This window comes from Zootoca vivipara, chromosome Z2 (assembly GCF_965207765.1).
Source record: "Zootoca vivipara chromosome Z2, rZooViv2.hap1.1, whole genome shotgun sequence".
Lineage (NCBI taxonomy): Eukaryota > Metazoa > Chordata > Lepidosauria > Squamata > Lacertidae > Zootoca > Zootoca vivipara.
Window position 1 is genome coordinate 31,910,150 of NC_142585.1, and position 26,801 is coordinate 31,936,950.

Consider the following 26,801-nt stretch of genomic DNA (forward strand, 5'->3'; position numbering starts at 1 on the left):
GGAGCTCACCCCATTGTGGGGATTTGAACCGCCAACCTTCTGATCAGCAAGCCCTAGGCTCTGTGGCTTAACCCACAGCACCACCCACGTTATTGCATTTATAGCCCACCTTTTTCTCCAGTGAGTTCAAGGGCGGTGGTGATTAGTCCCCTTCTCTTCATGGAGTCCCCACAACAACCCTGTGAGGTAGGTTAGGCTGACAGCGAGTGACTTGTCCAAGTGAGCTTCATGGCCATGTGGGGATTTGAACCCTGCTCTCTCCCAGGTTCCTAGTCCTCATTTAATCCCCATGGGGGTTAAGATGAGAGGCGGTGACTGGCCCCAAGGACACACAGTGAGCTTCATGGCTGAGTGGAGAATTGAACCCTGCTGTCCCAGATCCTACTCTGACACTCTAAAACTACACAACACTGCTCCTCTTCTCTGGGTTCATATTAAAACACACACACACACACGAGCAGGCACCACACAAAGCCAAGCTTTCCAAACTGTGTGTCGCGACACATTAGTGTGTCAGCTGCACTGTGTAGGCATGTCGCGTGAACGCTCCCCAAGCTCCTCTCAGGGCCGGAAAGGGGTTAGTTTAACTTCCGGCACGCTAGTAAAACTGGATTACTGTATCGTGAAATTATGCATGTGTAAAAAGTGTGTCACCAACATGAAAAGTTTGGAAAGTTCAGCCATAAAGGAACTGTTCATGAACAGAAAGTCACTGTGCTTCCCAAAATCCTTGGACTACCATTTGCAGAAGCTGAAAGCCGCAAAGGGGCTCTCCGGGAAATGGAGCACCCAAAATCCTTTTTAAAGATATTTGAATTTTGCATTTGGCAAGGAGAGTTTAGAACAGGCATCCCCAAACTGCAGGCCCTCCAGATGTTTTGGCACACAACTCCCATGATCCCTAGCTAAGAGGACCAGTGGTCAGGGATGATGGGAATTGTAGTCCAAAACATCTGGAGGGCCGGAGTTTGGGGATGTCTGGTTTAGAACATAACAGCATAAAGAGAGACCTGCTGGATCAGGCCAATGGCCCATCTAGTAAATATAAATAATAAATATAATAATTTATTATTTATACCCCGCCGATCAGGCTGGGTTTCCCCAGGCATTCTGGGCGGCTTCCAACAAAATATTAAAATACAATGGTCTGTTAAACATTAAAAGTTCCCTAAATAGGGAAGCCCAGCATCCTGTCCTCACCATGGCCCCCAGCCACATGCTCCCAATGGGAAACCTACAAGCAAGATCTGGGCACAAGAACTCATCCCTCCTGTAGTTTCCAGCAGCTGGCTTTCAGAAGCATTGCTGCCTCCATCTGTAGCATCAGAGCACAGCCATCGTGCCTAGCAGCCATTGATAGCCCTCCCCTCCATGGATTTGTCTAATAATTTTAAAGCCATTCATGTTGGTGGCAGCAGCGACTTCGATAGTTTAACTCTGTGCTGCATGCAGATTAGACCAATTCATAGAGGAGGAGAGGGCTCTGGGTGGCTACAAGCCATGATGGCTCTGCTCTACTTCCACAGTCAGAGGTAGTGCCAGTTGCTGAAAGTCACAGGAAAGGAGAGGGCCCTTGTGATTGGGTTCTGCTTGTAGGTTTCTTGCAGGCATCTGGCTGGCCACTGTGGGGACAGGATGTTGGACTGGACTGGCTATTGGCTTGATCATGCAGGCTTTTCTTGCATTCTGATGGGGCACCACAGCAGCAGTGAAGGTCCATGAGGGTCAGGAGGTGCTTACCTTCGGGTGAGGAACTGCAGGTGTGGTGTGGCAGGTGAGGCACCTGGCGTCTCGGGGGAGGGTCCTCTTTCAGGTCCCCTACTTGCAAAAAAACCTTTAGAAGAAAAGGAAGGATTACTGTATGTTCCTGCGTATTAGATCACTTTTTAACCCAGGAAAATTTTCTCAAAAGTCAGGGGTCATCTCATACGCCGGGTCGTATTTCTTATATGGCGAGTATATCCCAAACTCTATATTTTAACTGGAAAAGTTGGGGGTCGTCTTATATGCCCAGTCATCTTATACGCTGGAATATATGGTATGTATGGACGGCTTTGAGGCCCAAGCTCAGTTTTTTTACAATGAGGATGACGTCTAGGTGTCAAATGGGTTTTAATGGGTAAGAATTGTAGAGTTGGACGGGATCCAGAGGATCACCCAGTCTAACTTCCTGCAATGCAGGAATGTGCAGCTGTCCTGTTGCAGGGATCAAACCCACAACCTAGGCATTATCTGAACCACACTCTAACCAACTGAGCCACCTTCAGTTAGTTTCAATTTATCCCTCCAGGAACCCATGTTTGTGGGTTAAACAGAGTTTTAAAATCCCATCCTTGGCAGCAGATGGGATTAGAAGTATAGGAATTAGGCTGCAAAGCTTCTTCTTGAGCAAGTCCAGCAACAAAGTAATCTAGCTTCCACCTTTCTTACCCCTCTAAGCAAAGAAATCGGACAACAGACTATGATTACTAACTCAACAGTCTTGCATTGGTCTTCAGCTACAGCAGTAGTACAAACAATGCAGGTAAAATACTTAAGAGACTTTCAGGCGGTTCGCAATTTAGCAGAACCTGCTCCATTGGGTACAGTACAGGCCACATGATCTCCTGCAATGATTTTGCAAAAAAAAATGCAGATAAAGTCGCTCAGATTCAGGAAGAGGTAGACTCTACCGTGGGAGCAGGGCCGGGGCGGGGGAGTGCTAGAGTGCTGTCTGGTCAAGTTGCGTGGGATCAATTCCAATCTGTTACTTCCGAGGATGTGGACAGGCTGCTTGGACGAGTGAAACCAACCACCTGTCTCCTTGACCCTTGCCCATCCTGGCTCATGGGTGTAGACAGGGGGGGGCAGGAGGGGGCAGCTGCCCCCCCTAGAAGCAAAAAATTATTGTATTTTACAGACCATAACCAATACTTTGCCCCTCCAAAAACTGAAGTGGAAAGGGCTTTGCTTTAGCAAGAGCAGCTCTCCACTTGCTGGGGGCGGGAACACAGCTGTAACAAAAACACATCAAATAAATAAAGCAAAGTGGCTACCAGTACTTAAGCAGTTAAGACAATGGAGCAGAATATCCCTTCAGGCAAGGTCCACCCTATTCACCCTATTGTTATTCAGTGGGAGTTGTTAATGGGCATTCAGGGATCGCATTAACAGTTCTATTGGCGATTTAATGAGGGTGCAGAGGATTCAATTTGACTAAGGTGGCCCTGCAAGGCTAAAAGGAAGTGAATAAGAAGGGCTGTAGCTTTGATAGACACAGTGATGTTTATAAAAAGCATTGGTGTTCCAGTCTGCCCCTCCTCCTGCATCTGTATACTGTAAATCAGGGGTGGCCACCTCCCAAGAGACTCTGATCTACTCACAGAGTTAAAAACTGGGAGTGATCTACCCCCTTTTGGGGGGTTCAGGTCAAAGCTGTTGAGTTTTTTTAAGGAAGGGAAGCCCTGTTTTGGGGGGTTTAGGTCAAACTTGTTGAGCTTCTTTTAGGAGGGAGGGAGGCCCATTTTTGTTTAGGGCTTCAGGTCATAGTTCAGCTTTTTTTAGGGAGGAGGAAAAATTTGGGTGAGCTTTTTTTAGGGGTGCCAGTGATCTAGCAGTGATCTACCACAGACATCCAGTGATCTACTGGTAGATCACAATCTACCTGTTGGACGTGCCTGCTGTAAATCAAGCAGAGAGAAAGCTGCTTACAAGGCTCCTGTACAGGTGTACCGGTATCTTCCTCTTGCTGCAGAGTTCTAGCATCACAGCGTCACCCAGAGGCACCCACAAATGTGAGTTATCCCTCTCTCTATTTCTTCCTTCCTTTCCTCCCTCTTCCATCCTCAATAAAATACTGGGGGGGCAGATAAGCCCCACATAGAAAGCCCATCAACATGGGGGGGGGAGGACTCTTTAAAATACAGTATTTACCAGTAATTTCTTTGGGGGGGGGAGGCACCTAGGCCTCTAGGAGTTGGCTGCTATGCCTAGGACAATTCAAGAAAGCAGAATCCTGCATATGCTATGGTAATATATCAATAGAATCATGGAATTGTAGTCGGAAGGGACCACAAGGGTCATCTAGTCCAACCCCCTGCAATGCAGGAATTTCCCCCCAATGTGGGGCTTGAACCCACAACATGGTTGAAATATTATGCTGATATGCAGCAACGCCTCGGAGCCATCGAGACTGCGGCCCTGTCTTGCCTCGCCCTCGCCTGCCCTGCCACCCCCTCTCCCCTGCCCGACCCTCCCATCCTCTTGCTGCAGAGTTCCAGCATCACAGCATCACCCAGAGGCACCCACAAATATGAGGTATCCCTCTCTCTATTATTCCTTCCTTCCCTCCCTCTTCCATCCTTAATAAAATACGGGGGGGGCAGATAAGCCCCACATAGAAAGCCCATCAAAATGGGGTGTGTGTGACTCTTTCAAATACGGTATTTACCAGTAATTGGGGGGGGGGGAGAGGCACCTAGGCCTCTAGGATTTGGCTGCTATGCCTAGGAGTAGGACAATTCAAGAAAGCAGAATGATGCATATGCTATGGTAATATATCAATGGAATCATAGAATTGTAGTCGGAAGGGACCACAAGGGTCATCTAGTCCAACCCCCTGCAATGCAGGATTTTTCCCCCAAGGTGGGGCTTGAACCCACAACATGGCTGAAATATTATGCTGATATGCAGCAACGCCTCGGAGCTGTCGTGACTGCGGCCGTGCCTTCCCTCGCCCTCACCCGCCCTGCCACCCCCTCTCCCCTGCCCGACCCTCCCGTCCTCTTGCTGCAGAGTTCCAGCATCACAGCGTCACCCAGAGGCACCCACAAATATGAGTTATCCCTCTCTCTATTTCTTCCTTCCTTCCCTCTCTCTTCCATTCTTAATAAAATATGGGTGGGGGCAGATAAGCCCCACATAGAAACCCCATCAAAATGGGGTGTGTGTGACTCTTTCACATACGGTATTTACTAGTATTGGGGGGGGCACCTAGGCCTCTAGGAGTTGGCTGCTATGCCTAGGAGTAGGACAATTCAAGAAAGCAGAATGATGCATATGCTATGGCAATATATCAATAGAATCATAGAATTGTAGTCGGAAGGGACCACAAGGGTCATCTAGTCCAACCCCCTGCAATGCAGGAATTTTTTCCTAAGGTGGGGCTTGAACCCACAACATGGTTGAAATATTATGCTGATATGCAGCAACGCCTCGGAGCCGTCGTGACTGCGGCCGTGCCTTGCCTTGCCCTCGCCCACCCTGTCACCCCCTCTTGCCTGCCCGACCCTCCCGTCCTCTCCAGCCAAGCAGGGTAGCCGCCGCCGTTGCCAGCCCCAGAAGCACAAGGTGGCCGCTGCCGCCGCTGCCGCCACCACGATGTCGTCAGGCCAGCTGGCCCTGTAGCCCCGCCCACGTTCCCACTTTGTGGCCCCGCCCCTGAATGATCATGGCTTGCCCCCCCCCCCCTAGTTTTGATCCTGGCTACGCCCTTGTCCTGGCTTATAAAAGCAATCCAGGAAGGGCTGGGCGATGGGCTTCGCGGGTTGGTGAATGCTTCTCTCTGTGAGGGAGCCTTCCCAGACCCGCTGAAAGAGGCGGTTATTAAACCGCTTCTTAAAAAACCATCTTTAGATGTGGCCAATGTGGCCAACTATCGCCCAGTGTCAAATCTTCCATTCTTGGGCAAGGTGATTGAGCGAGTGGTTGCTGAACAACTCCAGGCACACCTGGAAGCAGCGGACGATTTGGATCCCTTCCAGTTGGGATTCAAGCCTCAATGGGACTGAAACTTGGTTGATGATCTCCAGTGGCCTAGGGACAAAGGTGAGAGCTGCTTCCTAGTCCTGCTGGATCTCTCAGCGGCTTTTGACACCATCAACCATAACATCCTTCTGGACCGTCTAGAGGGGTTGGGAGCTGGGGGCACTGTCATACAGTGGTTCCTCTCCTTCCTCCTGGGCCATGTTCAGAAAGTGGTGGGGAGGGATGAGCGTTCAGACCCCTGGGTTCTCACTTGTGGGGTGCCTCAGGGTTCTGTCCTCTCCCCCATGCTTTTAAACATCTGCATGCAGCCGCTGGGAGAGATCATCAGGGGGTTTGGGCTGGGTGTTCATCAGTATGCGGATAATAATAATAATAATAATAATAATAATAATAATAATAATTTATTATTTATACCCCGCCCATCTGGCTGGATTTCCCCAGCCACTCTGGGCAGCTTACAAGAGAAAAATGAAATAAAATAATTAAACATTAAAAGCCTCCCTAAACAGGGCTGCCTTCAGATGTCTTCTAAAAATCTGGTAGCTGTTTTTCTCTTTGACATCTGATGGGAGGGCGTTCCACAGGGCAGGAGCCACCACCAAGAAGGCCCTCTGCCTGGTTCCCTGCAACTTGGCTTCTCGCAACGAGGGAACCGTCAGAAGGCCCTCGGTACTGGACCTCAGCGTCCAGGCAGAACGAGGGGGTGGAGACGCTCCTTCAGGTATACTGGACCGAGGCCATTTAGGGTTTTAAAGGTCAGCACCAACAACTGTGCTCAGAAACGTACTGGGAGCCAATGTAGATCTTTCAAGACCGGTGTTATGTGGTCTCGGCGGCCGCTCCCAGTCACCAGTCTAGTTGCCGCATTCTGGATTAGTTGTAGTTTCCGAGTCACCTTCAAAGGTAGCCCCACGTAGAGCGCATTGCAGTAGTCCAAGCGGGAGATAACCAGAGCATGCACCACTCTGGCGAGACAGTCTGCAGGCAGGTAGGGTCTCAGCCTGCGTAGCAGATGGAGCTGATAGACAGCTGCCCTGGACACAGAATTGACCTGCGCCTCCATGGACAGCTGTGAGTCCAGAATGACTCCCAGGATGCGCACCTAGTCCTTCAGGGGCACAGTTACCCCATTCAGGACCAGGGAGTCCTCCACACCTGCCCACCTCCTGTCCCCCACAAACAGTACTTCTGTCTTGTCAGGATTCAATCTCAATCTGTTAGCCACCATCCATCCTCCAACCGCCTCCAGGCACTCACACAGATGATACCCAGCTCTACCTCTCTTTCAAATCAGAACCAGTAAGGCGGTGAAGGTCCTGTGTGAGTGTCTGGAGGCAGTTGGAGGATGGATGGTAGCAGGCAGAGGGCCTTCTCGGTAGTGGCACCCGCTCTGTGGATTGCCCTCCACCAAATGTCAAAGAGAACAACAACTACCAGACTTTTAGAAGACATCTGAAGGCAGCCCTGTTTAGGGAAGCTTTTAATGTTTGATGGATTACTGTATTTTACTATTTTGTTGGAAGCCGCCCAGAGTGGCTGGGGAAGCTCATCCAGATGGGTGGGATATAAATAATAAATTATTATTTATTATTTATTTATTTATTATTATTATTATTATTATTATTATTATTATTATTTTATTATTACAGTCAAAACTGTTTCAGGCTTGTGCCTGGGAGTGGAGCAAGCATAGAGCATGTCTGGTTGAGGAGAGAGAAAGGGAGGAAACAGGAAGTTACATATTGGGTGCTGAGATAGCTCAGCTGGTAGAGCAGGGACCAGCAACCCAGGAAATGCCTCAGCTCACCTTTCCACCTTTCCTTGATGTTTTTTGCACTGGCTGCATGTTGCTCTTCCGCCTCAGAGGAAAGATCCCACTGCGGTCCCTGACCATGAACTCTGGCAATGGACAAGAAGGCCCAGATCCTCTCCATGGCGACCTGGGTTGCTACTGCTGCTGCTCCTTCTGGACGGAGAGAGTTCTCCTGAGCATGCAGTGATGGACTACGGAAATGGTTGGGCTCCCAAAAGGCATTTTCACATGCTGCAGGTGGAGCTTCAGGCTTTGAGGTGGCAGAAGGTCCCTCTGACAGAGATGGGGGTCCCGTTGGCCACCCTTGGTCCCCTGAAGATTCAAGTGGCCTGTTTCTGGCTCTCAGGCTTTTTGTCTCATTTTCTAGCCGCTCACTGAGGCTCCTGGCGAGAAGGGCAATGGCTCTGACTTTCTCTTGTTTGCTTCTGTGGGGAGAAAGTCTGGACAGTTCCGGTGGGGCAACGTCCAGGTCCCTCAGCCTTAGAGGGCTGTGACTAACACTAATGCGAAACAAATCTGAGCTTCTGGTCACCTCTGCTATCTTGGACACCTCTGGACACTCCTCACTGACAAGACAAAAGAACCAGAAAGGAAGGAAAACATTTTTCAAAAACCCCAAAATAGGACTGGTTGCTTCAATTCTATCCCTCTTCTCAGCACCTGGGACCGATGGCAACCATCTTACCTGGGAAACCCTACCTCACCCCTCAGAAGAGCATGTGATGTTTGGCGGACCCAATGCGAGACTTCCGATTCCTGAAATGGAAAAGAGCATCCACTTTGCAAAAATGCTGGATTTTATTCCCCCCCCCCCCAAAAAAACCTGGTGCCCTCCAGTTAGAATCTCCTTTCCTGTCATTTGAATCCATTGGTTCAGCTCCTCCCTTCCAGAGCAGCAGAAAACAAGCTTGTTCCATTTTCCATGGGACAGCCCTTTAGATATTTGAAGATGGCTATCATCTCTCAGTCTCCCTTTCTCCAGCCTACCCAGCTCCCTCAGCCATTCCTCTTAAGGCTTGGGTTCCTTTATCAACTTGGTCACCCTCCTCTGTCCACATTCCCATTTGTTAATATTCTTCTTAAATTGCAGCACCCAGAACTGGACCCAGTACCCCAATTGGGATCTGACCAAGGCAGAATAGAGCAGTACTATGACTTCCTTTGATCTGAACACCATACTTCTGTTGATGTAGCTAAAAATAGCATAGAGGGGTTTTTTTTGCTGCTGCATCACACTGTAGACACATGTTAAGCTTGTGGTCTACTAAGATCCATAGATCCTTTTCATAAGTACTACTGGCAAACCAGTTGTTCCCCCCATCTTATATTTGAGCAGCTGGCTATTCCTGCCTACATTTGTCCCTATTGAAAATCATTTTGTTAGTTTGGACCGGCGCTGTGGGTTAAACCACAGAGCCTAGGGCTTGCCAATCAGAAGGTTGGCAGTTCGAATCCCTGTGACGGGGTGAGCTCCCGTTGCTTGGTCCCTGCACCTGCCAACCTAGCAGTTCGAAAGCACTTCAAAGTGCAAGTAGATAAATGGGTACCGCTCCAGCGGGAAGATAAACGCTGTTTCCGTGTGCTGCTCTGGTTCGCCAGATAGTCATGCTGGCCACATGACCTGGAAGCTGTACGCTGGCTCCCTCGGCCAATCATGCGAGATGAGCACCGCAACCCCAGAGTCGGTCACGGCTGGACCTAATGGTCAGGGGTCCCTTTACCTATCCAATCTGTTAAGACCATCTTGAATCCCGATTCTGTCTTCTCCGGCATTACCGTAGCTACCCCTCCCAGTTTGCTGTCATCTGCAAATTTGATGAGCATCTCCTCAATTCCTTCATCCAATTTGTTTATAAAGATGTTGAGGAACACTGGGACCAGGACAGAATCCCGCTGCATTCCCCTTTTTTGCTGCTCTCTCTTGGACTTTTGAATTACAGCTCACCAACCATTCTTTCCACCACTCAAACACACATCTTATATCCTTACTGGGCTCCAGTGACACTTGGTGTACTTTGTGGACGTGCTTCCCCGGTTGAACTTCTCACCCACTTCCTCCTCTGGGTAAGCCTTTCTCCTGCTGCTGTTGCTGAAGGCTTCTTTCTGCTTCCTCTCCACCTCTTTTAGCCTCCTCTTCCTTGCCTCCTGCGCCTCCCTTAAAGCTCGCTTTTCTTCCTGGGCCATCTTTCTCCTTTCTGCCATCTTCTGCACCATAAATTCCCGGACCTCATCAAGATTGTAGGGGATCCTCCTCCTCTGTCCCTCCAACCTGGGCTGGTTCTCCATTCGGGAGGTCTCCTTCATCCTCCCCTTGCGGATGGCTGAGAGTATTCTGGGGCACATCCACCCAGTGTCTGCAGATGCACTGTGGACCTTGGGGGAATCCTTGGTTTCCATCCCATTGGAGCAACCTGCTTTACCCTTGCTTCCAGTTTGCCTTTGCAGATTTCCTGCCTCCCTTTCTAGATCTGAATATTCCTGGCTCCTGCAGCCTTGGCAGATTTTGTTCAATCCTGCAGCACCATCTGCTTCTCCAGCTTCTGCTGTTCCTCTCTCCATGGCATGATCTTTGTGGTGCGTGCCACCTCTCCTTCCTAAAGAGCTTTGTTCTACCTGGGACATGGTCAACAAACCTTTTCCCGGTTCTGTGGAAAGCATAAGAACATCAGAATAGCCTGTTGGATCATGCCAATGGCCCATGTTATCCAGCATCCTGTCCTCACAGGGGCCAAATACCCTTAAGAACCTGGGGATCAAGACAGACTGCCTCTGGAGCAGTCACTTCCATAAGAATCAATCCAAAGGGGGCCCATCCAGTTCAGCATCCTGCCCTCACCATGGTCAACAAGGTGTCCACAAACAGGACCCACTTTCCCTTTCTCTGGTTTCCAGGAACTGGATTTATTTTGTTAAACCACCAGTTAACCACGAGGCAGCAATGCAGCAAACCATGTGTCATGGAACACAGTATGGGAATTGTAGTATGGACAACTCTGAATCCTTGGTTTGAAGCAATGTATGCTGGGAGAGGCAGCAGGGCAGTCTGTGTCTTTAACAGCCCTGGCCGTGTCTCTCTCTGCTTCCCAATTAGCTGCCTGCAAAGGAATGTGTTAATTGCCCTTTCGCAGGAAGAAGACCCAGGTGATACCTGTTACCTCGTGACATGTAAAGGGAGGGGGATGAAAGGCCAAATTAAGGAATCCCTTCCACCTGAGGTCGACTCGCCCTCTACGGAATTAAGAAGGAATGAGGGAAATGTCTTTACCACCTGCCAATATACAATTAGAGAATAAAGTTAAGACAGCTGAAAATGGATGGGTTACATCTAAGGCCATTGGCAAAAGTTAATTGATGTGGTGTTCTCATTGGTGGGATAGCGCAACCCCAGCTGTAAGAGGGGAAGGGGGGGCCTGGGGGCTCTGCCTTCTGACTGTTTGCAAAAGGATGATATTTACTGCCTTACGTATTTATTCTTAGTTAGAGCAAAATTATATACTTATTTTATTGTTTTCTATATCTGTAACCTTATAAGAAATGTGCACCGCTATTTTAAGTTGTATGTTTTATACTTTTTAAATAAATCCTTGAAAAGGAATATTGTTTGGACCCTGAGTGCTTGTCCAGGGTGGGGCAACTAGTCCAGTCCCTTAACCAATTGGCCACATACTGAGTGTTAGGCTGCACAAGCGAGTGGGCCTGGGTTTGAGTAGAGAAACCAAACCAGTTGAATTTCTGCCTGCTTCATAAGGAGTAGCCAGAGGCTTGCAACCTAGTAACAAGACGGAGAGCTATCCCTTTTAGACTCTCTGGCCAGGTGCGAGTAAGAAAGGGTGGTGATAGCGAACTACTGATAATTGTTTTGACTACGGTTCACAAGAGACGTGCCGAGTTGTGTGTTTCCCACCAGCTGCCCAAGTCAGGAGATTGGCTGGGAGGGGCAAGTAGGAGCCAGCATTCATTACACCATGCTTGTTTCAGTGGAGATCTATTTTCACAATTATTTTTAAAGCTTTGCTCTCAAGAAATGGGAGTGGGGAGGAAATGTCAAAGGAGGACCATACCTGGGGTGCCCTTTTCTGCCATCCATAGAGAGCTGCTGTTCCCCGGCTTTGGGTATTTCTGGGGTTGGCCCAGGATCCTCCTGGCCAGCTTCTGGCCTTCCCTCCAGGCAGAAGGACCAAATAAATGGGCTCCTAGATTAAACACAGCAGGAAAAGGGTCTTTGAGGAGTGAGACACTCTCCAACTGCATTTGTACCTGCAAAAACTCTGGAACTCCCTCCTTATTGACATCAGGCAAGCACCTTCACTGAAATCTTTTCAGCACCAGCTAAGAACAGTTTTCTTTAGACACGCCTGTCTAGGTGTTTAGAAAGCTGATGTGCGTTCAAATCTATTCTCACACTATTATTAACTCTTCAGATGTACTAAATTACCGTTGTTACAGATAGTTTTGTTTTGTCTTTTTTTGTAAATCACTTGGAGGGTTTCTTCTATGATCAAGCAGGGTTGTGGACAACGTAAGGATAGCCTGCTGGATCAGGCCAGTAGCCCATCTGGTCCGGCCTCCTGTCCTCACAGTGGCCAACCAAATGCATCTTGGGAAACCTGCAAGGAGGGTTCAAGCACAAGAGCCCTCTCCCCTCCTGTGGTTTCCAGAAGCAACTGGTATTCAGAAGCATTGACCATGGAGGCAGAGTAGAGCCATCCTGGCTAGTAGCCATTGATAGCCCTCTTCTCCATGAATTCTATTCCTTGTTTAAAGCTCTCCTTCACTGGAAGTTTTAAGTGGATGTTGGATGGCCATCTGTCAGGGATTGTTCAGCTGTGATTCCTGTTAAAGACCGGCAAGACTGAACCTGGCTTAAAAGCCAACTATACCAGTTGAACTCAGCAGAGTAGCGCAGGCACAGCGGAAACTTCTTGGTTGCAAGATGAAAGCAAGTTGCAGGAACACAGGTACTCACTGCCACTAGTACTGTGTAACTATATACAGCTTTATTTACAAGAACAAAACAACAAACGGTACATAGATCAGTACTTCTATCTCTCTACAACACAATAACCACATCAGAAACACACCACCAACATAGCTGCCAAGTTATCCCTTTTTTTAAGGGAAATTCCATTACTGTATGCTGAATAGGCTTCCTCGCGAGAAAAGGGAAAACTTGGCAGCTATGCACCAACTCTCCACACAACCCCACAAATTCACCCTTAGTCTAATAAGGTTACTGAACCAATCACCAAGCTGTTGCTAAGGCTCTATCACTAGGCAAATTATCCAGCCCTGGAGATTGCTGAATCACTCTTCTGGGCATGTTGCCAGCTATTAATTGTTATATGACCAGATGCACGTACTCACACAGTGAAAAAACCTCAACAATTCCTGCATTGTGGAGGGCTGGATTAGATGACACTTGGGTGTCCCTTCCAACTCTACAATTCTAGGATTCTTTGCCCACCTACCTGAGCCTCCTTCCCCGCTCCTCCTTCCCATGAATAGATGAATATTTTACAGCCAGTGTGGCTTAATTTTTCATTAACTGCTTCAAATCACTAATTCATCATGGTGCTAAGCACTTTGCCTCTGACCTCTGACTTCCCATCCATCTCACCACTGACAAACGACGAAAGGGACCTTCCTGGGGACTGATGCTGACAGGTTCCCTTGATGAATGTGGGTGGTGGCAGCCCTCCCTGCAAGGGAGGCACGCTAGTCATTTTTCAGACCACTCGTTAAAACAAAGCAGGAGGGAGGAGGAAATTATTGTCTATTTCATACATTTTAAACAGGGTTCAGCGAGCAAAAAAAAAAACCCCTCTGCTGATGGACCAGAAACAGGGGATAAGTTTACAAAGTTATGCCTGGCATAGGGGGAAAAAATAGATAGAGAAAAGTTTTCCTTCCTGTCTCATAACACCAGAACTTGTAAGAATCCAATGAATCTGAAAGTTGGAAGGTCCAGGACAGATAAATGAAAGTCGTTCTTAGTTAAACTGATGGCCACCAACTTCAATGGCTTTAAAATAGGATTAGACAAATTCACGGAGCAGGGAAGGTTTATCAATAGCTAACCCTCATGAGAGAATCAGTGTGGAAGGTGTAGTGGTTAGAGTGTTGGTTGGGAAACTGGGAGAGCAAGGTTCAAATCCTTCCACTTGCACATGAAGCTCACTGTGTGGCCTTGGGCCAGTCACTTTGCCTCTCAGCCTAACCACCTTGCAGGGTTGTTGTTGTGGGGATTAAATGAGGGGGGGCATGCTTGTGTTGGGAAATAACTGGGGAATACCAGTTAATCCTGAAGTCCTGCAAAAGAAAAGAAAAAATGGCTAGCTGGCTGCATGGAATCAAAAAGCATGAAATGCAGGAATGAATGAATGAATGAAGAATTGGTCCAAGCAGCACACATGCAGTCCACCATGACTTTACCTCTCTCTTTCCGAGACATCTCAGGGGGAGGAATAATGTGCGATTTGCGCCTCTTCTCCTTTCCTGGCATTCCTCTGCGACCTTCACCAGTGAGAAAAGTCACACAATACATTAAACTCAGATTTTGACAATGCACCACAAAACCACAAATAAATATATATTTTGGGCAGATTCTCCAGCAGCCAAATCCTGCTATCACTTGGACATCCCAGCACCTTCTTTCCATCAAAGAGTTCTGGGAACTGTAGTTTACCTCATGTTGCCCTGCAGTTCCCAGCAACCACCAGCAGATTACACTGCCCAGAATTCTTTGCATGGGGAAATGTTCTTTGAATGAGCACACAGCCGTTACAAGTGAACTGGTGCAACATTAATAATTTTGACAAAATGGGCAAATTCCTGCACAAGAACAGCTATTAACCATGGTGGTTACTCTCTATCAGAAGCAGTAGTCCTTTGAATACCAGTTCCTTGAAGCCACAAGAAGGCTGATCATGTGCTCGCATCCTGCTTGTGGGCTTCCCATAATGGGCACCTGGAGGGCCACTGTGAGAACAGGAGCCTGGACTAGATGGGGCCCCTTGGCCTGATAAACCAGGGCTCTTCAGGTGCTCTTGTGAAACCTCCAGGCCAAGAGGCAACCTATCTTGATTCCTAGGTTGTTAGAGGCATTTGACCAGTGAGAACAGGATGCTGGACTAGATGGGCCATGGACCTGATCCAGCAGGCTCTTCCTATGCTCTTAATAATAATCCTTTGCAGGGATTTCTGCATTGCAGGAGGTTGGACTATATGATCCTGGCGGTCCCTTCCAATGCTACAATTCTGAGTCCAAAGCAATTACCTGTGTTAACTCACCTTCAGAAGCTGGATCCGGAGTGTCAACAATGTGGGCAGCCACCTTGCCAACCTTCCTCTTGAGAGGCCTTGTACCCAGAGTGGGGGCTCCCTCACCAGGACAAGGGGTCTTGGGCCTCCCCCCTCCCAGAGCACGGACAAGACACCGCCGTTGCTGCTCCAGTATCCGCTGCTGCAACTCCTGAAGCTTCTTGTCTGGAGGGAACTTGCCTTTGAGAGCCTCCAACAACTTCTGAGCAATATGGCAATGTCCCGGGATGCTGGCTTTAGATTTTGCCAGGTGGCCACCACCCTCCATCCCCCAGCCTTCAGCTGGGGGGACCAAGGAAGATGGGCAGAGCTCCATGGACCCCCTTCCGATGGATGGATCTTGGCAAGATGAAGCAAGCTGGGAGTCTCGTTGAGGGGCCAGCCTCTAGCCCAGAGTCACAGGATCCAAGGCCCCAATCCTGGGTGAAGGGGTATCTTGTCCATCCCAAAGGAATCCTCCTTCAGCCTAAGGAAAAAGCCAGGAGAGTCATTGCAGAGTCCCTTCCACCCATTTGCAGAAGAGAGGAATCCAACAGGTGCAGCTTCCCAAGCAGGTAGGAGCAAGGAAAGGAGCTGGGTAATTCAGAGCTGGCCCTGGCGTTTGGCTGCCTAAAGGGGAGGTCAAGGTGACTCTCTGCCTGGACTGGCGGTGGGAAGCAGAAGCTCTGAGACCCTTAGCACCATTCAAAACTTCATTAAACACAATGGGTAGAGGGGAAAAGGATTAGTTTCTGAATTGTACAATATAGTGCTTAATGTAAATTATGGATCTATGGAACAGCTTAAAAAGATACAGGAGTTGGATATTGGCACACAAATTGTTCCTGAGGATTGCAATAAAATTTCAGAATGGCAACCATTAAGGTCTGTTTCCAGTTTTCTTAAGGAAAACTCCTTGAAATCACTACACAGATGGAACTGCATTCCTTTCCAAACGTAAAAATAATAATAATGTTTTCTTCTGTATCACCTTATTGGTGTAGTGATTAGACAATAGAGTGTCGGGGTAGGACCTGGGAAAGACCAGGGTTCATCCATGAAACACACTGGGTGATATCTTGGGCCAGTCACTCACTCTCACCCTAGCCTCCCCACTCTCCATTTAATCCTCCCAAGGCCAAGAGAGCTTCATGGCCGAGTGGGGGGATTTGAACCCTGTGCTCTCCCAGGTCTGAGCTTACAATGGAAAGGTTCGCAACATTAACACCCCTGAAGGTAACAGGTTTGGATTCAAGTAGAAATCAGGCATGGCTCTGTCTCCCAGCTGCCCAGCCTGCAATCTCACATAACTCAACTCCCAACGGTGGCTTTTGTCCTAACTACCAAGGGCGAAGGTGCAGGGTGTCAAGGAGCAGTTTGCCAACAGCACTGCTCGAGCACCGGACAGACGGCGGCAGGATCCTCCACTCACGGCTGCAGCAGCGCAATGACGGCAGCTCATGCCACCACGGCCGGGGGCGGTGGGGCGAGCCCCCCCGCGAGGTGCCATCTTATCACCCCCACCCCTCCTTCCTCCGCCACTGCTAACTACCAGTTGAGGGAAGAGGACTCACCCATTTGTCATCTGGCACAGAGCCACTTCCTTGGTTACTTTAACTACCGATACTTAGGCCATTAGCTCACCAGGAATCTAGCCTGGCTATTTCAGAAATTAAACCAGTACTGGATCCAGGAATTAGAAGGGGGCTCAGGCCAGGGGTGCCAATCTGAATAAAAGATGGGGGTGCAGGTAAGCCCCGCCCCACATATTTGATCACATGCCTCAGCAATACCCATCAACTTGGGGGAGGACGGCCCCAAATCTTTTATGGGGCGGAGCAGAAGGGACCTTGGTCCCCAGGAATTGACTCCTATGGGTCAGGCATACAGTCTAATACCCTCCCCAAATGAATAACAATATTTTAAAACGCCACAGAGGCAGAGACTCATAAATAAATAAATGGGATTTCTTTGTGGGTTACCTGCCTCTCACCAGGACTTCCTGCTGCAGGATTTGGCTAACATTTCATGCCTGGGTGAGGAAACGCATTTCAGGATCTGTATCTCTGCAACATATAGTTATGCTATGGACTCCTGCAAGAGGCAGGTGTGGCTGTCTATTTAGATGGCTTTTTAAAATTAAAGGAGAAGTGGGCTATTGATGGTTACAAACTAGTCTTGATAGCTATCCTCTGCCTCCATAGTCTGCAGGAGGGCAGAGGGCTCTTGTGTTCTGGTCCTGCTTGCTGGTTTCCCACAATGGGAATCTGGTTGGCCACTGTGAGAACAGGTTGCTGGGCTGGATGAGCCACTGGCCTGATCCAGCAGGCTCTCCTTATGCTCTTACAGTTAAAACAGATCATAGATTCACAGAATTGTAGGGATTCCAAGCGTCACCCTTTAAAAACCTGATAAAATAAAGGATACTGTATTTATTTGCAGGTTACCTGTCTCTTCCTGTGACTTCCTGCTGCAGGATTCGGCTAACATCGCATGTCCTGGATCAGTGAATGTGTCTCGGGATCCCTTCCTCTGCATATGCGGAGAGCATATGTGGGGCATTTCATCGCTTTTTCTCTGCTGGCAACAGGCAACACACGCCTCCGGTTTATGTTTTCCCTGACAGCAGCTGTGTGTATCAACACTTGCCTGCCTGGGCTTGCCAGTCCCTGGCACTTCCTTCAGTTGGAAGGAAAGACGAGGAGGAGGACCTTGGCAGCATGCAGAGTCAAGCCTGCACACCTCCCTTTCTGCTGCTCTCTTGTCTTAGTTTGATGCTCTGGGCCCGGAGAATAGGCATTCCACAAAGCTTAATGTTAAACTGTGGAACTCCCTCCAGCAGGAGGCATTGAGAGCTACCAACCTAGATGGCTTTTTAAAAGCAATGCTTCTGGATACATACCAACTGCTGGGAACAGCAGGCGGTAAGAGGGCTCTTCTGCTCAAATCCTGCTTGTGGGTTTCCCTAAGGGGCATCTAGCCCTACAACGCATTCCTGACAGGTGCATAGCTGCCAAGTTTTCACTTTTCTCGCGAGGAAGCCTATTCAGCATAAGGGAAAATCCCTGTAAAAAAGGGATAACTTGGCAGCTATGCAGGTGGCCATCCAGCCTCTGCTTAGAAACCTCCAGTGAAGGAGAGTCCAACACTTTCAGAGACCACAGAATCACAGTGGGAAGGGACCCCGCCAAGGGGTAAGCAAGGCAAGAATCCTAGCTGGCCCAGGATGGGGAAACGGCGGCCACCTGCGGCGAGGCCCCTGTGCGTTCAGCAGTGGGACCTTCATATTTAAATTTTAAATCCAAAGCCGGAGATGGGGTAGAATGGGAAAGACGTTGCAAAGGAATCAAGTCCTTTAAATTCAAGACAAGTTTCCAGTCCTCATGACCCAAGAGGATTTTATTTTGGGGGGGCGCTCGGGGTGGTTGTGGGGAATATAGCCCTGCGTCAACCAGCCCCCCAACTTCATCCTTACAGTTAAGCTTACTTTCTGTATTCGAGGTAGGGAGACACAAGCGCCCGCCCTCCCGCGAAAGCGCGCAGGAGGGCGGGCGGGAGAAGAGGTGGGCGTTGACGTCAGAGCCGGGGGCGGGTCGCCCTGCCTCCAAATAGTCGGGGGTGCGGGTGAGCCGCCGTTGCCGGCCGGCTGGAGACGGAGGAGGTGCTGCCCGCCCCTGCTAGTCTGCCTGCCCTCCCGCAGCGATGTCCCTGCTGGCCCCCGAGAACGCCTCGCCGGAGACCCCAGACAAGAGATTGCATTCCAGGTAGGGCAGAGTGGGGGCTGGACAGACAGCCGAGGCGAGGGGCGCCTCCTCCTTTTCGCTACCCCCCTCAGCGCTTTGCGTTCGGGGGCGAAAGCTTGCCGGGTTCCAGGAGACATGGGGCTCCTCCCCGCTCGGGCCTTGGGAGGTTTTCCAGGAAAGAAGGATGGTTCCCTCGCCCTCGGGGCTGGAGAGAGCCCCCTCCCCGTTTCCCCTTTGCGGGGTCACCCTAACCCCAGGACCGTCTGCATCTCGCGCGCTCTCTGTGTGGTTCTTAGCCATTAATAGGAAATAGTCTACAGTATTTCCTTTTGGGGTGTTTGGAGGGAAGTGTTCCCAAGGAGCTTTGCTGCTGGTTGCAATAGAGGGTCTGCCGAGTCGGACCGCTACAGGTTCCAGCACTCACTGGCAGCAGCTATCCGGAGTTTCGGGCAGAGGAAACTCTTCTCCCCTCCAAATATATATATAAAGTAAGGTTCTGCTTCTCCTGGGATGAATTAAATAGGAATGAAGGATTGCGCCTTCTACCGAGCCAGACTGCTGTCCCATTTAGCTTAGTGTAGTCTACTACACGGACTGGCAGCGGCTCTCAAGAGTTTCAGGCAGTGGGGCATGCTCAGCCCTTCCTCCGAAAAGTACAGTGAAGTTCTAGTCCTCATGGTTCCGAATAAAGGACTTAATTAAACAGGAAGCATAGGGGCCTTCCACACCGTAGCTTGTGGGTGCACCACTGGGGATGCTTTGCAACCCACGGTGACCCCCAAAATAAATTGGGTGAAGCAGGGCTGGACAGCAGTGAGGATCCTGAGGTGCTTGACTTTTTCTTAGGATGTCCTAATGAGATCCTGGAGTCATAGGCTGCACCTGCATTTAAAGTGCTGCAATACCACTTTAAGACAGCTTCCCCTAAAAACTCCTGGGAATTGTAGTTTAAGGGTGCTGAGAGTTCTTAGGAGATTCCTCCACACCCATCCCAGAGCTGCAGAACCTAGTTCCCTGGGGAAGAATTAAACCACTCTGGGAATGGGGAACAGGGGCCTCCTGACAACTCAAAACCCCATAACAAACGGTTCCCATGATTTTTGGGAAATCGGCCACAGCTGTTTAAAATGGTATATAATCCATTTTGTTTAAAGAGCCACATGTTTAAACAGCCACAGCTGTTTAAAATGGTATATAATCCCGCTTTAAATGTCTAGTGCTGGTAAGGCCTCAGAAAAACTGCAGGTGTGTATCTGTGGTTCTTGCATTCCAGGGGGTTGGACTAGATGACCCTTGGGCCTTTCAGCTCCATGATTCCATGATGATTAAGGGCCTGATTTTGCAGAGTCAGAAATGCTGGGGTGTGCTTTAATTGTGTATTGCAGTGAAACTCCAGGATTTCTAAAAAGGCCTTGGGTGCTGGGTCTGTGTCCGGGGGAAGACCACCCTGCAAAGGGGGGTGGGTGGTAGAGAGAGCATAGCCATTGTAGCTAGTATCCATTGATAGCCTCTGCCATGTCACCTCTTCCCTCTCTTTTTCTCTGCCTGGAACCCTGGAGAGCTGTTGATGCTACCGGCCAGAGCAGGAAATGCTCATTTGCATTGGGAAGCTCCCTTATGTACTGAGTCCAACAAGCCCAGCATTGCTTACTTCGACCATCAGCAGCTCTCTGGGGAAAGTCCTAGTCCTCATGGTTCTGAAGAAAACATAACCCGGGGCGTTCTGCATGCAGCACAGATGCTGTGCCACTGAGCTACAGCCCTTCTAGGTTGGACTGAGTTGACTGCCTGCGTTCCTGTGCCATTTGGAAGCCATTTTCCATGGCCAGAGAAGCCTAGACCAGGGCTACTATCTCGCTGCTGGATCAGGCAGCTGTTTCTCTGGGCCACAAGCTGCCTTGCTGCCCCACCCCTTGGCCCAGAAACCACAACCATGTTGGATTTGGAACCTGGTCCCTAGAATGTGGGCTCCTCGGGGAGGCGGGAGAGAATGTCAAGCGTGAACAGAGGCGAGCAACCACTTTTGGAGGGGGCCAGTGTTTCCTTTTCCTTAGCAATCCTCTACTTAGCGAACATAAAATTACAGGGTTCATTCCAGGGACCTGCAGTGAGGCAGCTTCTGGATTTACAAGATTTGCCAGGAGAGGAGAGTCCATGATCCCCAAGCCCCCATGCAATGCTTGCCTGATACTGGAGCATATTTCTCTCTCCTGTTAGAACTCCTGGCTCCCCTTTAAACAGAAAAATAATTACGGGGGGCAAGGGGAGTTTTTTAAAGAAGAGTCTGCTGGATCTGTCCAGCATCCTGTCCTCACAGTGGCTGAACAGTTGCCTGGGGAAACCTGCAATCAAGACCCGAGCACAAGAGCAACACTCTCCTCTCCTGCGTTTCCCAGCAACTGCTGAGAAGCATTGCTGCTTCTAACTGTGGAGGCAGACAATAGCCATTGCGGCTAGTAGCCTTGACAGCCTTCGCCTCTTCCAAGAAATTACCTAATCCTGTTTTAAAACCATCCAGGATGGAGGCCATACTGCCTCCTGCAGGAGGGAGTTCCATAGTTTTGGGCCAACAACTATTCCATCATGGGATTTGAGTTACTTACCTGATTGTGTATATGTGTGTGTGTTTTTTAAAAAATATAGATGGTTTTTTTTTAATGGCATTCAGGGCGGATAAAAGAAAGGGCTTCTCCACGCAGCACATAGTTAAACTACGGAACTGTCTCCTGCAGGAGGAAGTGATGGGCACCAACTTGGGTGGCATTGAAAGAGGTTTAGGCAGATTCACAGAGGAGAAAGTTATCTGGGGCTGCTTGCCAGGATGGCTGTGCTCTGCCTCCACAGCTGGAGGCAGCAATGCTTCTGAATCCCAGATGTTGGAAACCGCAGGAGGGGAGAGTTGCTCTTGTGCCTGAATCCTGCTTGTGGGCTGCCCATAATGGGCATCTGGTCCTCCACTTATGTGGAGAGGATGTGAGGGTAAATGGGCCACTGGCCTGATTCTTCTAATACTCTTATGGAACCTCCAGGTCCAGAGGCAGTTTAACTGAATTGCTAGGTTCTATCTATGGGGTATTTGGCCACTATGAAGAAAGGATGCCATTGGCCTGATCCAGCAGGCCTTAAGTTACTCTTGTTTGCATTGGTGCTGTTCCCACCCCCAGCTCTTTCCAGATCCTTCCACGTCTCTTGCGTATTGAGTAGCTTCTGAAGGAGCTTGCAAGAAAGCAGGGCCGGCCCGTAGGCAGGGCTGGGTGGCGCAATGCACCAGGGCGCCGGACTGCCAGGGGCGCCGAGCCGCTGCGTCCGCGGCAGTCGTCCGGCGCCCGAGCCGTGTGGCGCCTGAGGCGCCCGCCGGAGTCCACCACAGCCGCGCAGTGTGGGAGGGGGCAAGGGCTGACGCTCCCGACGTTCGGGAGACCTTTGCGCACGCGCAAAGCGGGGCGCATGTGCACAGCGCGGCTGTGGACTCCGGCAGCCGCCGTGCAGGGCACATGCGCACAGCGCGGCTGTGCTCAAAGGTCTCCCGAACGTCAGGAGTTGTCCGGCGCCCGCCAGACAGCCGCGAGCCGCAACGACGACTGTGGGAAGAAGGAGGTAGGCCAACTAAGGCCACCTTGTGTGAGCCCCTCCCCTTCAAAAACCAGGAAGTGCCCAAATCTGAACGTGAGCACACAAAGTTACATTATACCAGCTGCCTAGTACCCAGCCTGGTGCCCTGGCCTAAAACGCCCATCATCCCCTGACAGCACATTTGTGCTAGCTGAGGAAGCCAGGACTTGCATTCAAAAACATGTGGACGGCATCAGGTTGGGGAAGACTGGTCAAATGGCCCAGCTAACTCCAAAGGCAGCAGCTCTCCACAATCTTGGACTGAACTGTTTCCCCATCTCCTGTAATAATAATATTTGTTTTTATTGTTACCCTGCCCATCTGACTGGGCTGCCACTCTGATATCCTTTAGCTAGAAAGTGAACTTGAGACTTATGTAGTCAAATTATAAGTTCTGTCACTAAGTTATCACAGGGCGATAGATAGCTTAGTGATAAAACTTTAGAAAATCCAGTACCAATGGTATTTGACTCCATACAAAGTTTTTTTATTTTTATTAACTCCATACAAAGTAATTTTATTGCAAGATTAATTAGATAGTAGTAGTAATAATAATAATAATAATAATAATAATAATAATAATAATAATAATAATTTATTATTTATACCCCGCCCATCTGGCCGGGTTCCCCCAGCCACTCTGGGCGGCTTCCAACAAAATATTAAAATACAAAAATCCATCAAACATTAAAAGCTTCCCTAAACAGGGCTGCCTTGAGATGCCTTCTAAAGGTCTGGTAATTGTTGTTCTCTTTGACCTCTGGTGGGAGGGCATTCCACAGGGTGGGTGCCACTACCGAGAAGGCCCTCTGCCTGGTTCCCTGTAACTTGGCTTCTCGTAGCGAGGGAACCGCCAGAAGGCCCTCGGTTCTGGATCTCAGTGCCCAGGCAGAACGATGGGGGAGGAGACGCTCCTTCAGGTATACTGGCCAAGGCCGTTTAGGGCTTTAAAGGTCAGCACCAACACTTTGAATTGTGCTCGGAAACGTACTGGGAGCCAATGTAGGTCTTTCAGGACCGGTGTTATGTGGTCTCGGCAGCCGCTCCCAGTCTAGCTGCTGCATTCTGGGTTAGTTGCAGTTTCCGGGTCACCTTCAAAGGTAGCCCCACATAGAGCGCATTGCAGTAGTCCAAGCGAGAGATAACTGGAGCATGCACCACTCTGGCAAGACAGTCCACGGGCAGGTAGGGTCTCAGCCTGCGTACCAGATGGAGCTGATAGACAGCTGCCCTGGATACAGAATTGACCTGTGCCTCCATGGACAGCTGTGAGTCCAAAATGACTCCCAGGCTGCGCATCTGGTCCTTCAGGGGCACAGTTACCCCATTCGGGACCAGGGAGTCCTCCACACCTGCCCGCCTCCTGTCCCCCACAAACAGTACTTCTGTCTTGTCGGGATTCAATCTCAATCTGTTAGCCGCCATCCATCCTCCAACCGCCTCCAGGCACTCACATTGCCTGGCACTCACATTGCCATAAAGCTCCAAAATATTACCATGAAATTGTTTAAAAGACAGGGGAAGTCTTGGGAGCACAGTATTATTAAATTTAGTCTCTGCTGCTTAAGCTTGGGGCAAGGAAGACAGCACCTCAAGTTTCAGATAGGTTTTTAAATATCTAGGTTTTAAAATATTCCTGCGGTTTTCCGCAACTGGTCTTTGGAAACATTGCCCCTTCCGACTGTGGAGGCAGAGCAGAGCCAGGGTTACCAGTAGCCACTGAGAAGCCTTACCCTCCACAAATCTGCCCACTGCTCTTCTAAAGCTGTCCGAGTTGGTGGCTGCTTCTGCCTCCAGTGGGAGGGAGTTCCACAGTTTACCTATGTCCTGCTGCCTCCCTTGGGAAGCAGCAGTTGTGGTGTGTCCTGCCCGGGGCCCGAGTGACGTTCAAAGGTTCAGCAATTTGTTGCTTTCTCAGTAAACAGTTTATTGCCTTTGTAATTACTGTGGTGGCAGGCTGCTTTTTCTGGTGTGGCAAGTGAGTTCCCTGCCACAACAAAGGGTGGGTTGCTTTCTGCCCCCCCCCCCATTCCACTGCCCTCCTACTTTCTCCCAGATCCTGGCATGCCCTCCTGGTGGTTGTGTTATTGTGGGTGAGGAGTTGTTTAAGATTGGGTGGCTGTCTGTAGGCAATGAAAGGTCTTCCTCCCAGAGCTTGAGAAAGAGAACTGTCATTGTCTAGGAGAGGTTGTAGATCTCTGATGATGCGTTGTACTGTTTTAACTTGGGAGCTGTATGTGATGACTAGTGGTGTTCTGTTATTTTCTTTTTTGGGTCTGTCTTGCAGCAAGTTCTCTCTGGGTATCAGTCTGGCTCTGTTGATCTGCTGTTTAACTTCATCAGGTGGATATTTTAGTTCTAAAAAGGTTTGCTGTAGATCTCTTAGGTGAGAGTCTCTGTCTGTAGAGTTGGAACAGGTGCGGTTGTAACGTAGGGCCTGGCTGTATACGATGGATTGTTTGGTATGTTTGGGATGGTAGCTAGAAGCATGTAGATATGTTTGTCGGTCAGTTGGTTTTCAGTATAAGGTGGTGTCTATACGCCCACCCTGTGTTTTTATAGTAGTGTCCAAAAAACGTATTTCTTGCATAGATTGGTTCATTTGTTTGGTTGATGGTGGGGTGAAAGTCATTGAATGTCTGGTGGAAGGTTTCCAGGGTCTGTTGACCATGTGTCCAGATAATAAAAATATCGTCAATGTATCGCAGGTACAAGAGAGGTTTGAGTGGGTAGGAGTTTAGGAAACATTCTAAATCTGCTGTGAAGATGTTGGCATACTGTGGGGCCATGCAGGTGCCCATGGCTGTGCCGCTGATCTGGAGGAACAAGTCATCACCATATTTAAAGTGGTTGTGGGTAAGGACAAAATGGCAGAGTTTGGTAGCAAAGTCCGCTGTGATTTTATCTGAAATGGTGTTCCTTATGGCTTGTAAACCATGTGTAAATCGCAGGCTTGTATGTGTGGAGTGTGTTTTACTTTGAGGGGTGGTTTGGGGACCTCGGCACACAAAAAAACAGTTTGTTTATGTTTATGTTTCCTGTTTTCTTTCCCCAAGCAGAGATAATATGTAAGTGTGGTGTCAGCTCCCTAAAAAGGTCAACAACTCTGGGAAATGGGGGGGGGGCGCGCCAGAGGGATCTTTGCACCATGGCGCCAGATATGCTTAAGACGGCCCAAATCTTAGCACAATTTAAATAAAGAAGAGTGAAGCAAACACATGCACACTACTCATGCGAGCTGGGAACAGAGATAGCATTATGGGATTCCGGGGGACAGATGCACAGGGTGGGCAGAGAAGCATTCCCAGAAGCATGGTGGCAGCATCAGAGAAACAATAGTGTCTTTAAGAAATGTGGACAGAAGACAAGCTCTTGTCAGAATTTGGCCAGCTGGGAAAGGGTCAACAGGGTGACTGTCAACTTCAGTTTGTCTGGAGTTTCACATTTCCCTTCTCTTATCTTTAAGAGTTTTACTCCTGCATTGTAGGGGGTGGGGCTAGATGACCCTACAGTTCTACAATCCCATGAGTCTGTTGACTTAATGCAACAACAAATCAATGCAATAGGGGGGGGAAAGAAGTGCAAAAAAAGCAGTGTGTGATATCTGGGAGAGACTTCCTATTAGGTTGAGAGAGGACTTGAGGCCGTTGGCTGAACTAAATTTCATGTTGTACTGTGGAGAGGGAGTCCTCTGTGCCTGTATTTAGAACCACAGAACCGTAGAGTTGGAAGGGACCCCCCCCCCAGGCTCATCTCGTACAATGCTCCACAGTGCAGGCATCACGACCAAAGCATCCAACCTCTTTTTAAAGATCTCGAATGAAGGAGAGTTCACCACCTTCCGAGGTCATAGAATCATCAAATTGCAGAGTTGAGGGAACCCCAGAACAGTCCAGCACTCTGCAAAGCAGGAATCACAGCTAAATCACAACAGCAACTTGTGACATATAAGACAAAATCTTGCCAAAAGAGCACATAATTTTCCAGGACCCTCCAAGCCTTTTGGCAACACTTATTTTTATTTTTATTTTATCATCATTATCATCACCACCACCACCATCCTCTTATTTCATTTCATAATGTATGTAAAACAGAGAACCATTATAACAACAGATGAAAATTAAAAGATGGAAAAACAAAACTATAAGGTACATAGAATGAGTACAGTTGCACAGGTAGCAAAGTTCCAGTAAAGAATCATAGAATTGGAAAGGATCCCAAGGGTCATCTAATCCAACCCTCTGCAATGCAGGAATATCAGCATTATGAGATTATCAAGTCTAGTTCCAGATTTTCCAGGCTTGGAATGAGGTTGCCTTGAAAATGAAATGTCTGCTATATATGTCCTAAAACAGGCATTCCCAAACTTAGGCCCTCCAAATGTTTTGGACTACAATTCCCATAATCCCTGACCACTGGTCCTGTTAGCTAGGGATCATGGGAGTTGTAGGCGAAAACATCTGGAGGGCCACAGTTTGGGGGTGCCTGTCCTAAAAGAATGCCAAACTCCTGTGTAAAGTGCCTGGCGGTTTTAGTCCTCATTGATTATCAAATTTGGTGTAATTTTTTCTATTATAGCTATATTCCAG

The 26,801-nt window shown here is 49.0% G+C and overlaps 2 protein-coding genes across 3 annotated transcripts in view; one reads left to right on the top strand and one right to left on the bottom strand.

Annotated features, from left to right (window-relative positions):
• Window positions 1-17,528, bottom strand: part of CCDC187 (coiled-coil domain containing 187) — a 31,695-nt gene extending 14,167 nt beyond the window's left edge. For both annotated transcript variants that reach the window (XM_035114036.3, XM_060270129.2), the window contains exons 1-8: window positions 17,305-17,528; window positions 14,849-15,344; window positions 13,991-14,071; window positions 11,620-11,751; window positions 9,548-10,203; window positions 8,244-8,314; window positions 7,553-8,124; window positions 1,741-1,834 (exon numbers count right to left, since the gene is read on the bottom strand). In XM_035114036.3, coding sequence (XP_034969927.2) covers window positions 1,741-1,834; window positions 7,553-8,124; window positions 8,244-8,314; window positions 9,548-10,203; window positions 11,620-11,751; window positions 13,991-14,071; window positions 14,849-15,194 — 1,952 coding nt within the window. In that variant the 5' untranslated portion in view covers window positions 15,195-15,344; window positions 17,305-17,528. The remainder of the gene's footprint in view (window positions 1-1,740; window positions 1,835-7,552; window positions 8,125-8,243; window positions 8,315-9,547; window positions 10,204-11,619; window positions 11,752-13,990; window positions 14,072-14,848; window positions 15,345-17,304) is intronic.
• Window positions 17,529-18,459: 931 nt separating this feature from the next.
• GPSM1 (G protein signaling modulator 1) overlaps window positions 18,460-26,801 on the top strand; it is a 62,666-nt gene continuing 54,324 nt past the window's right edge. The window contains exon 1 of the mRNA XM_035113168.3: window positions 18,460-18,621. Within this exon, the coding sequence (XP_034969059.3) occupies window positions 18,560-18,621 (62 nt within the window). The 5' untranslated portion in view covers window positions 18,460-18,559. The remainder of the gene's footprint in view (window positions 18,622-26,801) is intronic.